General features: G+C 37.1%; 1 protein-coding gene across 2 annotated transcripts in view; it reads left to right on the top strand.

The window, feature by feature from the left end:
* LOC136864422 (neurofilament heavy polypeptide) overlaps positions 1-22,263 on the top strand; it is a 316,402-nt gene that overhangs the window by 169,559 nt on the left and 124,580 nt on the right. For both annotated transcript variants that reach the window (XR_010859304.2, XM_067141398.2), the window contains exon 5: positions 12,017-12,197. Coding sequence is in view for 1 of the 2 variants with exons in the window: in XM_067141398.2 (XP_066997499.2) it covers positions 12,017-12,197 (181 nt within the window). In the remaining variant the exon portion in view is untranslated. The remainder of the gene's footprint in view (positions 1-12,016; positions 12,198-22,263) is intronic.

Genomic DNA, 22,263 nt, shown 5'->3' with positions numbered 1-22,263 from the left:
GTGAGGAACACCACAGGATAGTACGAGTCCCTGTGATTAGTACACCTATGTGAGGAGCACCATAGGTTTGTGTTGCCTGTAAATGGGGCCGCAATGTGAGAAACACCGTAGATCTGTTTTACATGTGCGCATTACATTACGTGTGAGTAGTACCATAATGTGTAGAATACCGCAAGTCTACGCTACTTTTGATTAACACCGCAACATGACAAATACCATGGTTCTACTTTCCTAGCGATAAGTACCATTATGAGGGTCTGATGACCTGGATTTTGGACCCCTTTAGACTACAAGCATCATCGATTCAGGATTGTGCTTTAGAAGCAGTCCCTTTGTCAGTACTACTATTGTTTAATGCTAGTTTCTGGGAATGTGGGGCATTACGGGTTGAATCCACTGATCGTTTTAAATTCATATTCATCCATTCATGCATTCGTTGTCATCATGTTCTGAATTCTGGTCAGTGGATGATTTTGGTCTTTTAAATTGTCATTACATTTAGTCTCATTTTGTACCATTAAGGGCCGATGACGTAGGTGTTAGGCCCCTTTAAACAACAAGCATCATCATCACTCCTGTCGAATAACACGTAGGGGTCTGCTCAAGGCTTAACGTATCCATCCGAAGGACGAGTAGCCATCAGCAGCATCATATGCCCTTACATTGTATGAACACTGCAGAGGGGTTTGGAATTGAATCCAGGCTTTTGGGACACAATGTAGTGATGAGAAATTGTATACCACCACCTCCCCTACCCTGCTGGTGAAAACTTTTTCGACCAATGGGACTCGAACCAGCTAGCAACAGTGTCAGACTCTACAGAATTGACGCCTTAACAATCATGGCCACCAGGTGGGCATAGGAAAATATATTAGATTTTAAAATGAAATTTTAAAGGATGTGGATGGATATTGTTACTTCGGTAATGTAATAACTAATGATGACTAAAGAAAGGAGAATACAAAATTCAGACTGTCTCAAGTAAGGAAGGCCTTTCTTAAGAAAATAAATTAAAATATAGCTATCCATGTTAGAAAGATGTTACTGAAGACTTAGGTATGGATCATGGCATTGTGTGGAAGTGAGATGTGGAAAATAACTAGCACAGAAAGAAAGTTTGACTTGTGATCACCATTGTTTTGCATTTAGGGCTGTAGCCCAGGTGGCAGATTCCCGATTAGTGGTTTACCTAGTCTTTTCTTATATGATTTCAAAGAATAGAATCTTTTGAAATATGGATTTGCAGAAGAATGCCAAAGGATAGGTGCGTAAACCACAAACAATAAGATCCAGAGTCAAGTTAGTGAGAGAACAGTACAGAAAATTTTGATCAGAAGAACAGAGATTAATAGGACACATCTTAAGTCACCTGGGACTTGCTCAATTATTTTTTTGTGGGAAATTTAGGGGGTAAGAACCAGGGCTGAATCCAGAAAGGTAGAGGCCCTTGGTGAATGTAAAAAAATTAAGTCGCCTATAATATGTTAAAATCGACACCTTGTAATCTGCAGGCCTTCAGGCTGAGCAGCGGTCGCTTGGTAGGCCAAAGCCCTTCAGGGTTGTAGTGCCATGGGGTTAGGTTATAATGTGTTAAAATCGGAACAAATGAAGTTTACACATCATTACACAGTTATTAACACTGCATTCTCGCCTTATTCTTTCCTTCTTATTTAGAGTAACTTTTCTGCTCCTTGAGGATTCAAAGTCATGAATATGTCTTCAAAAACAATTTCTGCCAAACTGTCAGGTTCATTACTCATCAAACTCAAATTATTTAAATGTGGTTTTGCACTGCAATTTTGTAGCTCATCTTTTATTAGCTTCAGTTTTGAAAGGGAGCGTTCCCTGGATGCATTGATCACAAATAATGTGAGAGAAATTCTCATGACAGTTTCCATGTTGGGGAATTCTGATAAAATATTCTCATTCATGTAAATGTATAAGTTATGATATTAATTTTGTTGTTGTTATCATCTTCAGCATATTCTTGGAAATATTTTGTGTTTACTCTTAGATATGTAGCAAAATGGTGACATTCAGATATTAGCTCTGCAGTCTCCATTTTAAAAATTTGCAAGGTTTTTACAATATTTTGAAATTTCAGAGCTCTCTAAACATGCAGACTTTCCAAATAACAGACCTCTGAAAAATGTCAATGTATGCTTTGCTTCGAAGTTCTAGGCTAGAAACCAGGGTGTGTATTGTGCGTAGGAATGTCTCTACTCTGAACTCTCCTTCCTCAAAGTTCCTCAGTGCTACATCCACCATCTGCAAATGCAAGATTGAAGCTGTGTTTTTTCATACTTGAGTATCATGATATTTTTTCACAATTGATTTCACTTTCTATTTTGATTCATAATCAGCAAAACAATCTCTCTTCTTCATTATGGAGGCAATTATGATTTCAGCACCTTTAATGCTACAGACAAATTCACTTTTCACTTTGCAGTTGTTTATTTACTCTTTAAATCGACTGAGGATTTCATTCCTTTAAAAAAATGTTAAAAAATGTTTCAGGTCTGTTAAGTTTTCTCTAATCCTTGAGCCATAAGACATTTCTCTAATGACTGATTTGTCACATTTTTTCTTATAGACTGAAGACTTAATTGGATTTCATTTTATACCTCCCTTAAAGCATTTATTTTGTGTCCGCTTGCACAGATTGTCTAGTGTCAAAGTTGTTTCACCACTCTAAGATGAGGTCCTTAATGTGAACACAGTATCAGCCAGCACACTGCGAAAAGGAGGAGTAAAGATATTGTACCACATGAAAGTAAATTGTCACGGTTGAAACACAGTTGACATCATGCACCCTTACTAAATTAAATGAGTGTCCAGCACATGGCACATACTCATTATCTTTTATATACACTGATATCCCTCCTTGCTTTTAATCCTGAGTATCACCCTGACATGTTTGCTGTGTTATAAGACTTACCCCTGCAATTCAGGATATCTATGTTATTGGTTTCTAAGCAAGATGTTCTGCATTATGTCCATGAATGGGAATAAACTGCAAAAATCACTCCTTTGAAACAATATCATAAGAACATATCGTACTATGAATGTATCAATGCGAGTTATATCCTGAGTTGAATCTACAGAAGTAGCATATTATTTTGATTTTTTGATGTCTGAGTTGATTTAACTTTAGTCCCCATTATTTATGTGAACGATTCACGAATGGTGGCTCAAAAGTATGATGGAATCCCTTTCCCTGCTTTGCCGTAGTTCTATGTGTGTTCATGTAAGAATGGGTCAAACTGACTATTAAATCCCAAAATACCCAATTCATTTCCATTTTTTACTGAACCAATTGTTTGGTTAGAACCTCTTAAAGGGAGCCCTCTCCGTCATGAGAATTGAATTACAGCAGTAATTCTTTTCAACACCTTTTTTTCCAGTATTGAATTGTGTGACGCATTGTGTATCTATGCACCCAAGTGTTCTTGAGTAACTACAGTGAGCTTGTGAATTTCAATGAAAAGAAGAATATTCCTTGAGGATCCACCTATTCAATACAACATATAATCTCACCTAATTACACATACATTTTTTAAATATCAAATTGCGGGACATGTTTTGCCTTCATTGAGGCGTCTTCAGCTGCGTATAATTGTTTTTAAGATTGAAATTACTAACATATGTTCTTAGGATATTAACAGTGTTCTGTCCCGTATATAAACAGTTTTTAAACAATGTGTGTTATAAAAAGTTTTAAAGCAATTTGTGTTGCTCTTGTCAGAAAACCCACAATGATTAAAATCCAAATTGTAAAAACAGTACACACACTTTTATTACTTCTTGTTTTAAACAAATCCACACATGTAAAAGAGTCTGGCAACATGTACACTGAAAATTCTTTTATGAAGTTGGCAGTTTAACACACGTAGTCTTTAAAAAATCTTGGGAAACTTAAAGATCAATGAAAGCCGCTTTTGTTGTATTTACAGTATTTGCTGTACAGAAGAAATGGGCTTCTCAAGGTTATCACTGAAGACAAACTTGGACCTTATTTGTCATTGAAGAATGAAATGTGTAGTGCACAGTTTTATTAGAAGTCTGAAAGAATAAAAGGTAGAAAAAACTAAATTAAGAGAATGTAGAAATTCAGAAATAGATATTAATTGGGGAGAGAGATTGGTCTGACTAACCCCCTTACTTCCTCTCTTGCACTAACTCTCTTTAGGTGATGTGCCCTGTCTTACTGGCTATTCCTGCTTGTCTTCTTTTGTATTTGTGTATTACAATACGTGGAGGAGAATAAACACGGGAGGGGAAGGAAGGAGAGAAAACTTCAGCAATCAGGGAGGGATACTTGTTAAGCAAGACGAGTAGAGGTGGGGGTTTGTTTACTGTTTGAAATATGTATTTCTCTATCCCCAATACCTCAAGGAAATATGGGATTTGGTCGTAAGGTGGATTTTTATTCTGTACCGTGTCATTCGGATTGTGATTATTGTTTCAAAATTGATCCAGAAATATGTAGGTGTTTTCTAATGCTTTCATTACATTGCATTTTTTAACTGTCTTTAACATGGTCAAATCCTGGTCAGTAGATGTGTAAGCGTGTTCCGTCTCTTCCATGTGAACACTCATGGCTGAAAATTTGCAATGTTTATTAGTGTTGACATGTTCCTTGTATCCTGTTAAAAAACTTCTACTGTACGGTACCTGTTTGCTTTACATTGGGCATAAATCCCAGAGCTAGAATAACGATCTTTATTGGAATTAACAATTTTATTATTTAAAAACATGCCTCAGTTGGTGTTATAGGCTGGGAAAATTATCTGAAAATCATGTTTTTAAATAAATTTGATATTTGACAGATCCGGGGTTGCTGTAGGTAAAGGTTGCAATTTATTTTTATTTTTTTCTGTTTTTCCGGAATTAGTTTGGAAAGTTGTTTATTTCATATCATTTCTATGATTTTATTAACTGTACCAATATTAAATCCATTAAATCTGGCCATATCCTGTATAAACTGTAGTTCTCTCTTTAACTCTCTATGTGAAAGGGGTCATTTAAAAGCATGGTAACTATGCTATGATGAGCTGCTCATTTTTGAGCCTTGGGATGCAGGGTGTTATTTTTTATTGTGATGGGTGAGGGAAAAAAATGTCAGCACGCAGCTATTCGAACAGAACCCAATAGCTGAGGAAACTATTAAAGCAGCACATGCCCTAACTTCTCTAATAGCCTAATTGAAAAGAGAGAGCTGGTCAAAATTAATGGAAGAATTGGATATGACATGGAGCAGTCAAGGCCTGGAGACTTCTAAAGAAGCTGAGCAGAGATCCAACCATGTGTAACACACATTCTTCTGTTACAGCCAGTCAGATTGCCAAGGTACAGTACCTGCAGGTAGGGATGAAAAAACATCTGAGCTCATGCAACATTTCAACATCACAGGGTTGGAAAATGCACTAATCAAGTGCAAATCGGGTAAAGCTGCGGGTTTGTATGATACGCGAGTTGATCAAATAAAGAACTTTGGAAGGAACATAAAAGAATGGTTGCTACAGTTTTATAATAACTGCCTACAGATGTCCATGATTCCAAAATTGTGCAGCAAAGCACGTGTAATTGCTGTTTTAAAGCCTGGAAAGGACAGCAGATACCTCAGGAACTAGAGACCAATATCTCTCCTGTGCCGTTTATATAAGATTTTCGAAAGGATGATACTCAACAGACTCATCCAGACTGTCAGCAAAAACCTCATTCCACAAAGGCAACCTCACACAGTGGATTGAGAATGGTTTTGAAAATCGACAAATCACAGGGGTAGCTTTCAATGACCTCAGTGCTACATATGATACAGTGAACCACCGTATACTGCTTCAGAAGATTTTTACACTCACAAAAGTTTCAATACTTCTCAGATTGATGTCAACCTTGTTGCAGAACCGCAGGTTTTTTGTTGACTTTCAAGAACAAAGAAGCAGATGGAGATCAGAGTAAAAGGTATTGTCCCAAGGAAATGTACTGGCTCCATTGCTGTTTAATATCTATACCAACGACCAATCACTCCCTAACAAAACAAGAAGTTTCATCTATGCAGATGACGTTGCACTAGCCTGCCAGAGTGCAACATTTGAAGAGGTAGAACTTGCTCTTGACAGCGTTCTGAAGGATTTAGGTACATAATACAAGGCTAACCATCTAAAGCCAAATCCATCAAAATTTCAGCTTTGTGCTCTCCACCTCAAGAACAGAGAGGCATCAAGGAAATTCCATGTCTCCTGGAATGGAACCCTCTTGGAACATTCTTTCACCCCGAAGTACCTAGGGGTAATGCTGGACTGCTCCCTCACTTTCAGAAAACACTGTTCCAACATCAAACACAAAGAAATAACAGAAATAACATCCTGAGGAAGCTGAGAGATTCAAACTGGGGTGCAAAGCCACAAATTCTTAGAACCACTGCATTGGCCTTTTGTTACTCTGCTGCAGAATACGCATCCCCTGTGTGGTATAGATCGTCCCACGCCAAGACTGGACCCTGCCCTGAATGAAGCTTGTAGGTTAATCACAGGATGCCTAAAACTTACCCCTGTTGAGAGGCTATGCTGTCTTACTGGTGTTGCACCTCCAAGTATTCGTGGAGTTCTTTTTTTTTTTTTTTTTTTTTTTTTTTTTACGTCGCACCGACGCAGATATGTCTTATGGCGACAATGGGATAGGAAAGGCCTGGAATGGGAAGGAAGCGGCCGTGGCTCTAATTAAGGTACAGGCCCAGCATTTGCCTGGTGTGAAAATGGGAAACCACGGAAAACCATCTTCAGGGCTGCCGACAGTTGGGGTTCGAACCCACTATCTCCCGATTGCTGGATACTGGCGGCACTTAAGTGTCTGCTGCTATCGAGCTCAGTGGTGGAGAAGTTGCTGCTGAACAAGAACGACTGAAGGTTCAGAACGTTGAAGCTCACCCACTGTTCTGTCATCAACAATCTCAATCTAGGCTGAAATCCAGGAAAAGTTTCCTCCAGACATCAAAGCCCTTGAAAGGACCACCAGATAAGGCAAGACTTTCTTATGGAAATCTAAGTAGAAAGACTGGATGGAGCCGCGTGTACATCTTCCGGCTGACTACAGTGAAGACTGGAGCGTGTGGAGGTCTCCTAACTGATTAAGAACTGGTGTCAGCAGGGCTAAGTCCTCACTTAAGTTACGGGCCTTCACATCAGAGGACAGCAAGTGTGCTTGCGGTGAAGAATAAACAGTGAACCATATGTACCAAGTCCTCTCTGCCCATTTTCATGCTCAGAGCAAGACAATGATGACAATGCCCTAGGTGTGGTTCAGTTTCCTTGTTTGTTAATTTTTGTAATTTTTTAAATAGTTGAATTATTTTATTTTAACTGTATATATTAAGTATGCTTCTGACGTGAGTAAATAAATAAATAAATAAATAAATAAATAAATAAATAAATAAATAAATCACACATATTGCCACTCTGTTACATATGTAGATTTTTAAAACAAAAAAGATAAAAATCATGTATACTGTTTTTATAATTTGTATTGTATTTTAATTATTGTAGTCTTTTTTTTAGACAAGGGCAACACAAATTATTTAAAAACTTTTTATAAGGGACAGGACATTGTTAATAGCCTAAGAAAATATGTTAGTACAGTAATTATATGTGGCTGAAGATGCCTAAATCAAGGCGAAGCATGTCCCGCAATTTGACATTTTAAAAGATTTATATGTATATATATATAATATTCAATATGTTGTATTGAATAGGCGGATCCTCAAGAAATATTCTTCTTTTCATTCGAGTAATATATTGTTCAATACCGACCAAAATCATGAAATTCTTAACATGTAATACAATGAGCTTCCATGCAGTTTCTATGTTCATCTCTATTTTCATGTTCTGATGCAGTTTTCAGAGCATGTTTCCAGCCGTTAAATTCATCTCCACTAAATTGATATTTGGAGTGAGAAAATAGTTTTACATGCAAAACAGTCAACTTTTCCCATCACAAGTGAATAAATGATCCATTCTTGTACGATTTCTTTGTTTGGCAATTGTTGCAAAAACGTTGAGTTAGGCATCTTTCTTTGACTTTGTTATTCCATCTTATACACACTGGCTGGTTTATCAAAATTATTTTCTTTACTTTGATGAGCAGAAGGTCCCTTTTCTACTGAGTAATCCTGTAAGATGTCATCAGTATATGGCCAAAGACCAGGTTATGATAATGAATAGCGACTGTTTTCTGAAAAATTTTACTTTTACTTATGTGGTTTCCTGAAACGCAGTCTGTCACCTTATCTTAAATATCTTCTCCGGCTCCGTGGCTTTAGCGTGCTAGCCTTTGGCCACAGGAGTCCCGGGTTCGGAAATTTTAACCGTAATTGGTTAATTTCGCTGACACGGGGGCTGGGTGTATGTGTCGTCTTCAGCATCATTTCATCCTCATCATGACGCGCAGGTCGCCTATGGGAGTCAAATCAAAAAGACCTGCATCTGGCAAGCCGAACCTGTCCTCGGACACTTCCGGCACTAAAAGCCATACGCCATTTCATTTTTTTTCTTTTTCCACTGTACATTATTGCATTTTTATGTTCTAGCCCACTGCTTGTTGCTTGTTTCTGTAAATCATTTTTTGCTGAACTCTGAAGTCGATTGGTCAGGAATGTGATTTATGAGTACATTATCATATGCAGTATTATCATTTTTGTTGACAGTAGCTACAGAATTGCAATAATTAATTAGTTTTAGAATTTTCTTAATAATTTCTTCTCGTTCTTTGACTTCCTTATGCTTAGCACAACCACTTCAAAATGCTTTATTGTTACTGGTAGCAATTGCAAATTGATACCTTAACTTGGAAGAGTGTTAAATTACAACATTTAATTCAATAACTTGCGCTAATCGACTCTTACTGTCATGATGCACTTCAAAAAAAAATTAAATATGACGGATATTGTATATCATACACAGTTTGATAATTGAAGTTCCATTGTTGAACAAACTTATAAATAACAATATAACATGTTATCGGTACATTATTGAAGCCGTGCTTTAATCAAGACAAGAAGGTGAATATTATAAGAGAGGAGAGAGAGAGAGAGAGATTTATTTATATTAATTCTGGTGTTGTATAATCTTATACAGTATACCTTATTGTAGAAGCAAGAAGTCAGGTCATTAACTTCTCACTGAATAAATCTTTGATCTGGAGCGATTTGATCTTGAATTTGTTGTTTTCAATATTTTTCAGGACTCTTTACTTGAGGCCCCCGGTGGCTACCGGGTTCACCCATGGCCTAAAATGGCATGGTAAGAATGGTCTAGGTGACAAACAGATTAAAGGAGATGCAGGTTGCAGTAATTACGTAGAAATGAAGAGAGGTTAATAGGGTGGCAATGAGGGCTGGATGAAACCAATCTGTGGACTGTCCCAAATAGCAACATGTTATAAATTCCACTTGAATTCTGGACAATGAAAAATTGTCACAAATAGTACTGCTTTTAATTGTGAATCAAGAAGATAGCCTAAAAATTGTTTTCATTCTAATTTCACTTCCATAGCTGTAAAAGGATTTATGAATTGACTATGAACCACACGTTTTGGGGGGATGGTTGCTTAAATGTACTTCCCTTTGTTCCACGTTGTTCTCAAAATAGCAATTCTGTTACTGCACTGCTTGGTAATTTGTTGAGTTGAAACTGTTTAAATCTTTTTTCTAAACCATTCATACCCAGAGTCCAGTATACTGTACGTAGGTTTTTGTATTCTTCTTCGAATGTTTTATTTGAGTTTATTACTTTTGGAATGGATTATAAATGTTCATGGACTTCTTTGCTTCTGCTTTTGGTAACACAGTGATAGGATTTTGAGGACTTAGTGAGAAAAGAAGAAGAAATAAAATCTTCTTGCAAACATGACTGATCATGCAGCATGTATGCAAATCAATTTTAAGAATAAATTCATTTTATTTGCTGCAACTTTTACTTAAACATACACTTGCCATGAATGTCAATAAAAACTTTTTAAAATATGTTTTCTTTTGAAGGATTGTGTTAATTGTGTGTATTTTCAGCAGACCAAGTTTCATAAGCATTTGTGTTTCTATCTCTGGGAAAGAATTCAGGACTAAATTTGTTAATAATAAAAAAGAACACACCTGTGATAAATCGGACATCGAGTAATATATGGTTCCTTACACTTAGTTTTATTAAAAACTAGCTGATGTACCCATGCTTCGCTACGGAATTCTAGGTTAGATAGTATACACGTTGTGAGTAAAATTCTATTAAATTGCATAGCTCTTAACATTGCCCCAGAAACGTGACAGGGAAGTCACCATATGTCTTTTTTCATGTGAAGACTGGATTAGGGAATTTTCATTGTAATGGTACGCCCTCTTGCCTACCATCAGTCACAATCAAGTTGGAGAATTTTCATTATAATGGCAGACACTCATTCTCCACCTGCCTTTTTACAACTTCAGAAAGACTGCTTTTCTCAACTGAAATCAACACAGGTCATTAAAATGACGTCAGTAGGAATGTTGCGATTAAATGAAAAACCACACATTTTCTCACTTTTAATGAAAAGTACTATGCTGCCAATCTATGCTATTATTCTGTTCAGTGTGCACACTGCTCATTCCAATCAGCGCCTCGGAGTAGGGATCGACGTGCTAAAGAAGAAAATTATCTAACTCCCCAGCTACATGCCGCAAATATTCAGGCAGGCTGTTTTAATTGGTACGCAGCAGTAACTCCATCTATCGGAGATCAGTGGCAGCAGGAGAGACGAACATCCCAACAAACAATGGTCAATGTAATGTTATTGTTGACCAATTTTATGAGCTTTTGATATTGTACGCCTTCAGATTCAGTTTCCTTCCGACTCTCAAATACCACTCATATCATAGTCGTACGGTAAAACTGAATAAAACATAAATAATTGGAAATGGTATTCTCTATAACTTTTGTTATGTAGTACTTTTCAATAGGACCAATAACATAGGTAATTTATTTAAAAATTGCATGTAAGGTGACTTCCCCTAAACTACCATTTCATCCAGGGTGAATATAATTATTTATAGCCTAGACTGTAGTTCCTTATTCCCCGACTACATACTGACTTTCATTCAATTCTGTTTACCCAGTATCTCGTGGCTCGGTGTTGATATGGACCTTAACATCAAAAATACAAATTCATGAATATCTCTGTCATCATAGCCAGTAATAACATAAAGATTTGAGAATTAAATTTTAGGGCTTCCCCTAAACTACCATTTTGCTCAGCGTTAATAAAATTACTTATGGCCTAGATTGTAGTGACTTATTCTCCGACTGTACATACCAATTTTCTTTAAATTCTCTTCAGCCGTTTTCTCGCGATTTGCGTACGTACGCATTTAAATAATTAACAGACAGACAGACAGACAGAAATTACGAAAAATAAAGAAGTTCATTTCCTTGTTTCTGAGGATACGACTGATACAGAAATACCATTCTTTTTAAATTCTGAGCAGTGTACAGACAAAACTCTTATTTTATATATATGTATACACCGGTAGGTTTCTGTGGCATATGTTATTGGCTCGCTTTGCTTGACATGATTCCGAATTGTAAAAATGTATGCCATATCTGGAGTATTAGAATATGAACTACTAGAGTTTAAAAGTATTGGTTAACTATGTTGTAACTAGTGTAATTGTTTGTTTTTTAAGTGCAGGTATTATATCATGAGGCCGATGAAAGTACTACAAATATTGATCACTACAACAACTTTAATTTTTGTTTGTAGTTGTGTCTATACTTAAAGACTAATATGATCATGAAGTAAAGATTTTGTAGTGGGTTTAATATATAAAATGATGCTGATGGGTTTTGATGATTGTTTTAGAAACATTTCTATTAATTGCATACTGAACTCCTTTCTGAAAATATCAGTTAACTTAAAATGTGTTTGTTTATTTTTGTTTGTATATTTTCATAATATTTGAATCTTGATTACATTAATTTGTATGTATATTTCTTAGATTGGAGTGTTACCGTTTACCAAACTTCTTGATCCAACCGTGTCTTCTCAGACATCAGCTGGAAATAGGGAAACAAAAGGATCGAGGAGTAAAAATAAAACATCTGAAGAAAATTCTAGAAGAGGAACAGATAGGTCATCAAGAGGGCACAAACAGAGGACCAGGACATCTAATTCTTCAGGTTAGTAATGTAATTGATGAAGTTAGATGTTATTTGTAAAAAGAAATCGGAAGTGTTTAACAGTATATTACTGTTGCCCATCCTATTTCATTTTCATGTATTGTACCCGTAATGAGACTCTGACATCTCAGGGGATCTGGGTAATGTTAAAAAACAGTGTGCAGATGCATAGAGGATATAATAAAATTGAAAAAATAAAACAATTAAAAAATGACTATATGTTCATAACAGACAACCCTGTCCGGTTCAAAAAAATGGGTTGATAGTGGAAATGATCATTATTAAATATTAAATTTTCTATTGAAACTAAAAACTGTCAAGGTTTCACTCAACATGTTTCTTATTATTCGAATCACTACTTAAATGTTAATACAGTCACTTCAATTGAAGCAGAGTTTAGACCATGTAATGGTGTCCATGTTGGTCTCAAAGCTTTACACATTTTTAGGATTAAAATATATATTTTCAACTATAATTATTTATGATCATTTAAGTTTAATTCAAAGACTTCTAATCTACAAACTCTACATGTATATATATATATTTTTTGCTATTTGCTTTACGTCGCACCGACACAGATAGGTCTTACGGCGACGATGGGATAGGAAAGGCCTAGGAAGTGGAAGGAAGTGGCCGTGGCCTTAATTAAGGTTCAGCCCCGGCATTTGCCTGGTGTGAAAATGGGAAACCACGGAAAACCATCTTCTGGGCTGCCGACAGCGGGGCTCGAACCCACTATCACCCGATTACTGGATACTGGCCGCACTTAAGCGACTGCAGCTATCGAGCTCGGTTACACGTATTTTAGAATCCGAATATCCAATCTCGAACCGCAATCATTTATGATTATCTAAGTTTATTTCATTTTAGTCACACATTGTTCATAACAGCCATAGCTCCTTTACATGGACGAATGGATTCCATTTCTATAACGTTACTACTAGGTATGCGGTGATGTAATCTATAATCAACTCGACTACACTAACCATAAGCATATCACTTCTGAAATGAAAACCGTAAATGAACTATGATGATTACATTACCACTCAAAGAAACACTACCAAGTATCCATAACAATAGCCTAAGGAAATATTTGTATTCTAATAATAATAATAATAATAATAATAATAATAATAATAATAATAATAATAATAATAATAATAATAACAACACCAGATGAAATCAACAAGTGGGCCCACCTCATTGAAGTAGTTTCCTCAGTGTTGACACACATTACACCTGGATAACACACATCACAATTTTCTTACATCAAGAGAATAGGAGACGTAATAATTAACACCAGCCCACAAACAAGAATTTAAATTAACAGCACTAAATAATATCAATGATTACCACCTAATCGTATCATGTCAATGGTTTGCTTCACACAGGAGTACTTATTTCTCAAAGAAATGCAAACGTGAGTTTTCTAAAACCTTCAAAATCACATACATAACCTTTATGAAGAAATGGATTCATTCCTATAGATCGACGACTTATATTTTATTAAAGGGGAAGAAACTGTTCTGTTCCACACAGTCCCTATGCATTAAATTCATCAACATATGTCGATTGCATTATATCATAAAATACTTATTAAAAGACGACTCATTATCAAAATATAGTACTGGACAAATTCTTCCAAGGCATGCCAAACTAGATAAGATGTGATTTAATTACGAAGTCTAAAAGTGAAGTTCACATATCGCGTACCAGAAATTTCTGTGTAGCCTAATAACAACAACTGCTTCCTCGTGTGGTATCATCCGTCCATCAACTAAACAGATCAGCTCATCATATTCCTCGGAATTCTGACTTGAATACAACTCATATGCACTGGACTCCACCTCATACATACAGTAACGGAAAATACACAAAAATATTAACAGGGACTTCATAGTAACATGCTTATGTTCCGAGCTGAAATTATTGAACTGAAATATAACCATTCTTCATTAGGATATAAATCTGCTAATTATCTAAACTTAACATACTATCCTCCATGCTTTTTGTAGCGTTACATTGACAGTAACTTACATGACCAAGATAGTACTCATCTGTCTTCATACGTCATCCTCCGGTTTGGTCAGATGACCACCATGCCATGTCCCAATGTTCTGCAGCTGGTCTCAGCTTCGCTGCCAGGTTGAATTTCTCCTTCCCGGTACATCTCCATGTCCACAAAGTCCCACATTGGATGTAAATAGCCTCAAATGATCTGGGAACTGTTGTCCTCTATGTTTTCGGGGTCTCTGCTAACCAGGGCACAAATGAGAATTTCTTTTACTATAATCTTACACCACAGCAAATGTAAGCCCTTAACTTGAACATGTTATGTGTGTGAGAATTAACATTGTGAAATATAACTCGGTTTGTCACAGGTAATTCCTCCTGTGTCAGAATATTCCACCAACTACATGTAGTCATAAGCATATAAGTCAGTTCTTATTGCTATGTCACACCTGCCAAGTATTCCGGTTTTTCCGTAAAATGTACGGATTTTGAGTGTGTTTTACAGTTGTATGGATGAACAGTGTTATTGTACGGATTTTGAATATCCGCGCTTGGTTTTGCTTTCTGCGGTCAAATTGGATTCGTTTGACTTTCGATAGTAGCTGGTAATACGAGATGCAGTGTTTGAAATTAGACCAATAAATGTATCGATAATCACCGTGCTTTTGTCACCTGTTCTACCTCAATTGCTACTTCATTCAGTGAGATGTTCCCGAACAAGTAGCAGGCTCCGATTTTGAAGAAAAGAAATTCGTGAAAAGTAGCAGGCTGTGAATTTATATAAAACAATTTTAGTAACTGCGTCGTGCTGCATAGCAGCTGAAAGGCTTTGTTTGTGTGCGTGTGTAATATTGGCAGTAGTTCTGAAACTCTTAGAATTGTGTGACGAATTTCTAAGCGATTTAGTATTTTTACTGGTGTTCGTAATGAATTCAACTAAGAAACTATATCATTCTTTTCAGGAGGCATATTCTGCTTGTTTTGTACAATCACGGAAAGTGTTCCCAGTGTTAAGTGGAAACAGATGAGCACTCATCAAGATGTAATTTTGTGTATTTAATTTGAGGGGTGGTCATAATACATACAGTAAAACCTCGTTTTCCGGGGGGGCAGGGGGAGAATGACAACGGATGCGAGCAACATAAACAGGGGGAAAGCAAAATAATAAAATACGGGTACTGTATTGGGACATTTTTCGTTATGTAAATATATTATTATTATTATTATTATAAAAACAACAATAATGACACGTGGCCTCCAGAGCCGGGTGCGATCTACGCGCATATGAAAATGCGGCCCTACCTAAGATGAATTCTAAGGTTTAATTCGGCAGACAGACAGCCCCCGAACCGTTGGAATTAACCAAGGAAAGTTAAAATTCCTCAATCCAATCGAGACTCCTTGAACCCAAGGCCAAGGAATTAACCAAGGAAAGTTAAAATTCCTCAATCCAATCGAGACTCCTTGAACCCAAGGCCAATACGTGCTAACCATTTAGCTCATACTATACATACTGGTATCAAAATATTGCAACCATGATATAGGCCTACGAGATGAAAATAAAAAGCGTGACTTTTATGCCGTTTCATTTTACATTTCTTTACACATTTCATTATAATTGAAAACCTTCAAGTCCAGTTCTCTTATTGCAAATTAAAGATATACGTGGATATTATGGCGATAACCTGTATTTAGGAAAAGATTCCGCAGACCCTTTGTGAACGATAGGTTAGATACCCAACAGCTCCCGCAGTTCAGCACAGACGATGTCACAGACGTTAGAAATTCAACGTGGCGTGTCTTGAACGATGTCACAGCGGCTTGTGCGAAGCTGCCTACTTACGAACTAGTTACAAGACTAGGCTATGAGAAAAGATTATTGGTCTGGCTTGTAACAAGACTATTGGGCAGAGGGCAACAAAGCGGTCAACACTCCACAGGGTATGACGCGATTAATCACCCTGTGACTAACCGTATCTGGCGCACTGTGCGATTTTCTCTTTTCTTTCAACAAAGTCTGCTTTAGTGAGGTTGCGCGTGAATAACCTGCGCACAGCACTACAAGATCCTTGTTCAAGACTAGCATCTCCGAATCGCTCGTACATTCTTACGTAACAGGTTGCCGCTGTTATGTGCTAAGAGTATTCAGCAGTTCCTCTAAATTCAAAAAACTTTTGCGTATATTTTTCTTACGTATGATCGATCAATGCAAGAAAATTGTGACCGAGAACAAATAATTTTTCAACGATTGATGCGATAAAACGATAGATCGAGAAACGATAGATGCGGGGAAATTTAACATTGGTTTATATATATAACATTTTTGGGACCGAATAAATTCGACGATGAATACGGGAAAACGACAGTTCTGGGAACGATGCATCGAGGTTCTACTGTATTTGACTTGTATTAGAATTGTTTGTAATCCCCCCCTCCCCTGCCGTCCTTTTTCATTATGTCTCAAGACTGTTACGCATGCACGTGTTGTTAAAAAATTTCCGCTTGAGGATCTTCCGGATTTCTCTTTTTGAAAGTTGGCAGGTATGCTATGTTTTTACTTGCAGAAACTTTCACCTTAAAGTAAATAAGGAACAAGGTTTACGTGTCACTGTTGGTCTAGATGTCCTTCCACAGCCGGAGGTTGTTACAGTTTGCTTGCCCGCGGCAAGAATCAAATTCACGTATGCCCTTGGCCAGATTGTACGCAGACATTTGCACTGTTTGCTGCAGTTTACATGAATATATTCCACTAGCTGAAAAATGCTATAGAGCTTTCTGCTGTCAAACAAATTCCCTTGTAAAGGAGTCCAAGGTTCATATCAGTTCTCAAAACATCCAACACAAAGAATACTGTCCACTGTCTCAAAGCAGTAAAAGTTAGATCAATTTACAAGTCACTTTGTAGATAAATTCAAAGTCTGTAACACTTCTGAAAGCTTCCAGTTCATACATGCTATTAGTTGCATCAAAATAAAGTAAGTCTCTGCTTAATCCTTCTCGAAGCCTCGACTAGATAAACACCATTCACCATCACGAACGCACTCCATCTCTCAAGAATACTGTCAGTCTGATTTACTTAATACGAGGAAGTGCATCGCACTGAACTTCGCCAACACGATCATACAACAGAAAATGCACTGCGTGTTAAAAAAGCTTCGCACCATCCATCGAAAAGACAAAGCAGAACCGACGCTCTTGAACTCGCCAGATACTTCTCTCAACTCAGAGCTTGTCACATCACACCTCTTAGGTCACCACCGATCAGCGCTCATGTCCAGCCCTGCGACTGCTCGCATTTCTCGTTGAATCTGATCCCACAAATATGAATATGTATTTTTGGCATGGACAGCGGGAACCACAAGCTTCTGCATACAGTTTCAGTATGTACCTCTCGTGTTTTTGCAAGTATAAGATGACTAGTGTATCTGGTTGGTGATCACTTTCAAGATGACTTCACCATTTTCAAAAGTTCATGTGTGAATCTGCTAAACAGTTTCTTGACAAATGTGATCAGTTTTATTATACTGTAGTGAGGTTATGGTCTTGCGAGTAGGTCTTAATATGTTCGATTGTCCAATACTATATGTCACTATACTGATACTTTTGTATCTGGTGTGATTGTGTTTCCTGTTTCAGGTTTTTTATGTAGCTTGTAATTTTTTCCTAGTTTTGCTTGGGTTTGTACATGTTGCTATTTTTCTATTGTGATCAAATAGGTTTGAATACTGTAAGATCTGGAGGAAAATAAAATAAATATATTATATACTAATAGTAAAAGAAGAACCCCTGCAGAACAACATTCAGCAACAATTGTAGGAATGTAACATTAAATAATGTGTGCTCAACTAGACCTCCACTCATAAACTATCATTTTGTATGCCTATCGTTAACTATGCTTGCTGCGTTGCCTGCCATGCACTCTATCCCCGTCACTCAGGAACAAATCAGGCATTTCCCCAGTCCAACTATACAGCAAATATTTTTACTTGAGACATTTCTGCTAAAGAAGAAAGTGTATGACAAAACTATGTGGAAATTTCTGTGTTGTTTCTGTGGCACTGAAATGCCTACGAGAGAGTACATAACCAAATTTTTCAGAAAATGGCAAAAAACAGGGTGTTTTAAACAAGAAAGAAAACCACAGTAGAAGCTTGCAGATAATCAAGTAAGAATGGGTATTAGCCTGAGGAAATCTTCACACAATTGACCCAGGAGTGTTGTATTTCACAAAGTTCTGCATTACGCCGACTGAAAACGCTACATTTTCTCCTTAAAATGAATCAGTGGTTCATCAGTTAACACCATGGGACCCTGCTGCTTGCATAAATTTCTGTCTGTGGATGCTGTAAATCTGTCCATGATGGTATTTTTGATCCTCCTCTTTTCATTAAGACCATCATCATCATCATTAGCAGCAGCAGCAGCAGCAGCAGCAGCAGCATATGCTGTTTCCAGCTATTGGCCAGGTCTGCTTGGAACATAAGCCTCTCCACCTCCTCTTATCTTCCCACCAGTTCTCCCTCTTCACTCCTGCCCAGTCCTCTACTCTTCTCTGTGCACAATCTTCCACTCCTTTTATCCACCTGTCTCCTGGTCTTCCTCTTGGTTGTTTTCCTGTTATCTCCATGTCGTGTATCTTTCGTGTATCCTTTTCTCTCTCATTTCTCTTCATGTGTCCATACCATCTAAGTCTAGATGCCTCTGTCCTGTTCTGTAGGGGTTCTTCTTTTACTATAGTATATTTATTTTATTTTCCTCCAAATCTTACACTGTTCAAACCTATTTGATCACAATGTAGAAAAATAGCATCATTTACAAACCCAAGCAAAACTAGAAAAAGATTGCAAGCTACATAAAAAACCTGAAACAATAAACGCAATCAAACCTAATACAAAAGACCATTCTCCTATTCTGAGAGAGAATGTTAAATACACAAGAAACACACAACCACCTAATTTTTCAACAGGTGAAATTTATACTGGCAACACAGCTACACAAAACACAGGATGAACAAAGAATAAAAAACCTACTTCTCCAATCCCGGTTGAATCAGCAAGTCTTGATCTATTTACATTCCGTTCCACGTGCAAGAGCACAGCAGCTTTTGTCCTTGAGTCATGTTTCATTGTTTCTTGACAAGGCTGCTTGCTCCTTATCACGACCTACCTCACTGTACAAGACTTGCTGAATCACTCTTATCATTTCTTTACTTTGTTGAGTCTTGTGCCTGCCTTTCTCTTTTCTTTTAAGTCACTACTTAGGTGCTCAATATTGACAACACAAAATATTACAACCACTTCTTTTAGCCACTTCTTGTAATCCTTACATGAATACCAATTCAGATTCCCTACCCTAAGTGAATTTACACAGCCATTTCTTTTAATTTTTTACCACAATTTTTTTTTACAGCACATAAATACCAATTCAGATTTCCTATCCTATTCCTTTCTTTAATCACCCACCCAATAATTTTCTGCTCGTCACTCTGTTTTAGTAGCTCTTGCTGCCTTACACTCAAAAGTTTCACTCTCAGCTTTTCTGTTTCTTTACATTGTCCTAACAAGTGCATCTCCTCATTAACTTTGACGCACATGCGATAAATTGATATAACTTGAAATCAATATTCTCTCACCCGTGGTTAAATAATGAAAGTATCAAGCTCGAATAATTATTATTATTTTACAATTATAGTTATTATTATTACATCATTAGTACATACGATACGATCGCGTTGTTTGTGAGGTTATGTCATGAAACATGCACTATATATGGACATTTATATCAGTTCAGTTAATGTAAGAACCTGTATATAATTTATTCTTACCTGTATATATAATTTGTAATCCACTACAAAATTGTGAAACACGCTCTAACTTCCAGGATGGTACTGGGTAGACGGGAACGATGGAGAATATTCTGTATACTATATCTATGTATTAAGCACTCTCGAATTTTCGAGAAGGTATTTTTTGTAACGTATCTTTCTAGAAGCCTGGCCAGACACATATATAAGGAGGCAATCTTGAAGGTAGAGATGAGTTTTTGTTCAGTAGAGTTATGAGTTAACAGGTTATACTTGTGACCACATGTTGTGACATGCTTTTAAGCAGTCATCTGTTTCAACTGTGTTTTAAGGTTGCAATCGTCATGTGCAGTAATAGGCAATCGTCAAAATAGTAGTTTGTGATGTGAGTGTTTTGTTCGTGACAGCATTGATTAAGGTTGTGTGTGTGTGTTTAATTTGTAAATAGATGAGAATAAATAACTGTACCAACTGACAGCATTTCGTGTGCATCTTTGTGATACATTAACTTCTCCATACAATATACATAATGAATTATATTTATTTCTGATCCACCCCTTGCTTTGTATAAACCCAAAATCCACCACAGTAAACCTCCTCTCACTGTTCTCTCTACATTATCAATATTTATCCTTGTTATTTTGCTTGCCTTGTTGAAGAAGCTTAGAGATGCTCTCTTTCTATATTCCACCATCTGTCCTTGCATCTGTATATCCTTAACCCTCCTTAAAATCATTCTCCAACTGCTGCTACCCCTTGTATTCCAAACCACTTGCCATATGTATCCCATGCCCAACCTTTCCACATACATTTTGATCTTCGAGAGCCAGCTCCCAGCATACATACTTTTCAGCTGTTGCTGGTAGGCCGATTGTAATACTATACCCCCTCCCCTCCCTTTAATTGCATCCAATAGTTAAGTACCCTCCTCACACATTCAACTTCTATATATACCCCACAAATTAATATCGCCGCCGCATTTGCAGTACACTGCGGGTATCGCATCAAGATCTTACTAAATTTACAAATAATCTGATTTAGCATGTCCCTTCCTCTAGACTCCATAGTTCAGCTCCATACATTACTCTGCTCACCACTAATGACTTTAACACCAGCCTTTGAATACTATACTTTATATCCGGGTACCTAGTCTCCAAAATCTTTAACACTGAGAGAGCCGCTGCCCCCTTCTATTTTGCCCTCTTAGTTTGATTCTCCCATCCACCTTTTTTGTTTAAAAGGACTCCTAGATATTCCAACTTATCTACATCTTCGATCATCCCCCCCTGGACCACCCATTTCCTCTCCTTTCTCGCCCTGTTCTTTCGGACTACTATCACCTTCAATTTGTTACAGTTAATTCTCAGGGACCACATGCTAGCCTATTTGGAGACCGCCTTTAAAACTTCTCTGTAAACCCCACCCTGTTAAGGTCATTAAAATCATATCATCAGCAAAGATCAGTCCTGGGATCTCTACATCGTTTACAACCAGCGATGCCCAGTTATTCTCTCTGTGACCTTGCAAAATGTCATTTATGAATAATAGAAATAAAATCGGCGATAGCTTACAGCCCTTTTTTAATCCCGTCTTACATTCAGTCAGACTGCTTACTAAATTTTCTTCCAATTTAATACATCAATAAACTTTATCATATATAGCCTCAATCACTCGGATAATCTTTCCTGAAACCCCCACCCTTCCTAATTTTTCTACTAACGTGCTTCTGCTCACCGTATCGAATGCTGTTTCAAAATCAGTAGCAGCTAGATATACCTTACCTCCTTCCTTAATCAAATATTTCTCCAGAATCATGTTGACTGTCATTATATTATTTGTTGTTCTTCTACCCATTCTGAATCCACCCTGAAAAATTGACAGTATCGACTGCTCTTCCGCCGAGTTCCTCAGTCTGTTCGTCAGTACACCTGTATAAATCTTGCTCAAGGAGTCCAGTAAGGTTATACCTATATGGTTATTCGGGAGGTTCCTCTCACCCTTCTTTTTGTATATTGGGCATATAATCCCCGTTTGCCACTCTTTTGGAAACCTGCCACCCTCGAAAATTATATTGAATAGTTTTACTATGCCCTCTATCATCTGACTATATTTACCTACTTCTTTCCAAAACAAGTTATTGATATCATTGCTTTCACCAGCCGACCTACCCTTAAGTTTTCCTATCTCCCCTAATACTTCTTCTTTCGATATTTCTTTATCAAGCTCATATATCTGTATATTTACATCTCT

The sequence above is a fragment of the Anabrus simplex genome, chromosome 2, assembly GCF_040414725.1.
Source record: "Anabrus simplex isolate iqAnaSimp1 chromosome 2, ASM4041472v1, whole genome shotgun sequence".
Taxonomy (NCBI): domain Eukaryota; kingdom Metazoa; phylum Arthropoda; class Insecta; order Orthoptera; family Tettigoniidae; genus Anabrus; species Anabrus simplex.
This window is presented reverse-complemented; position numbering and strand designations above follow the sequence as displayed.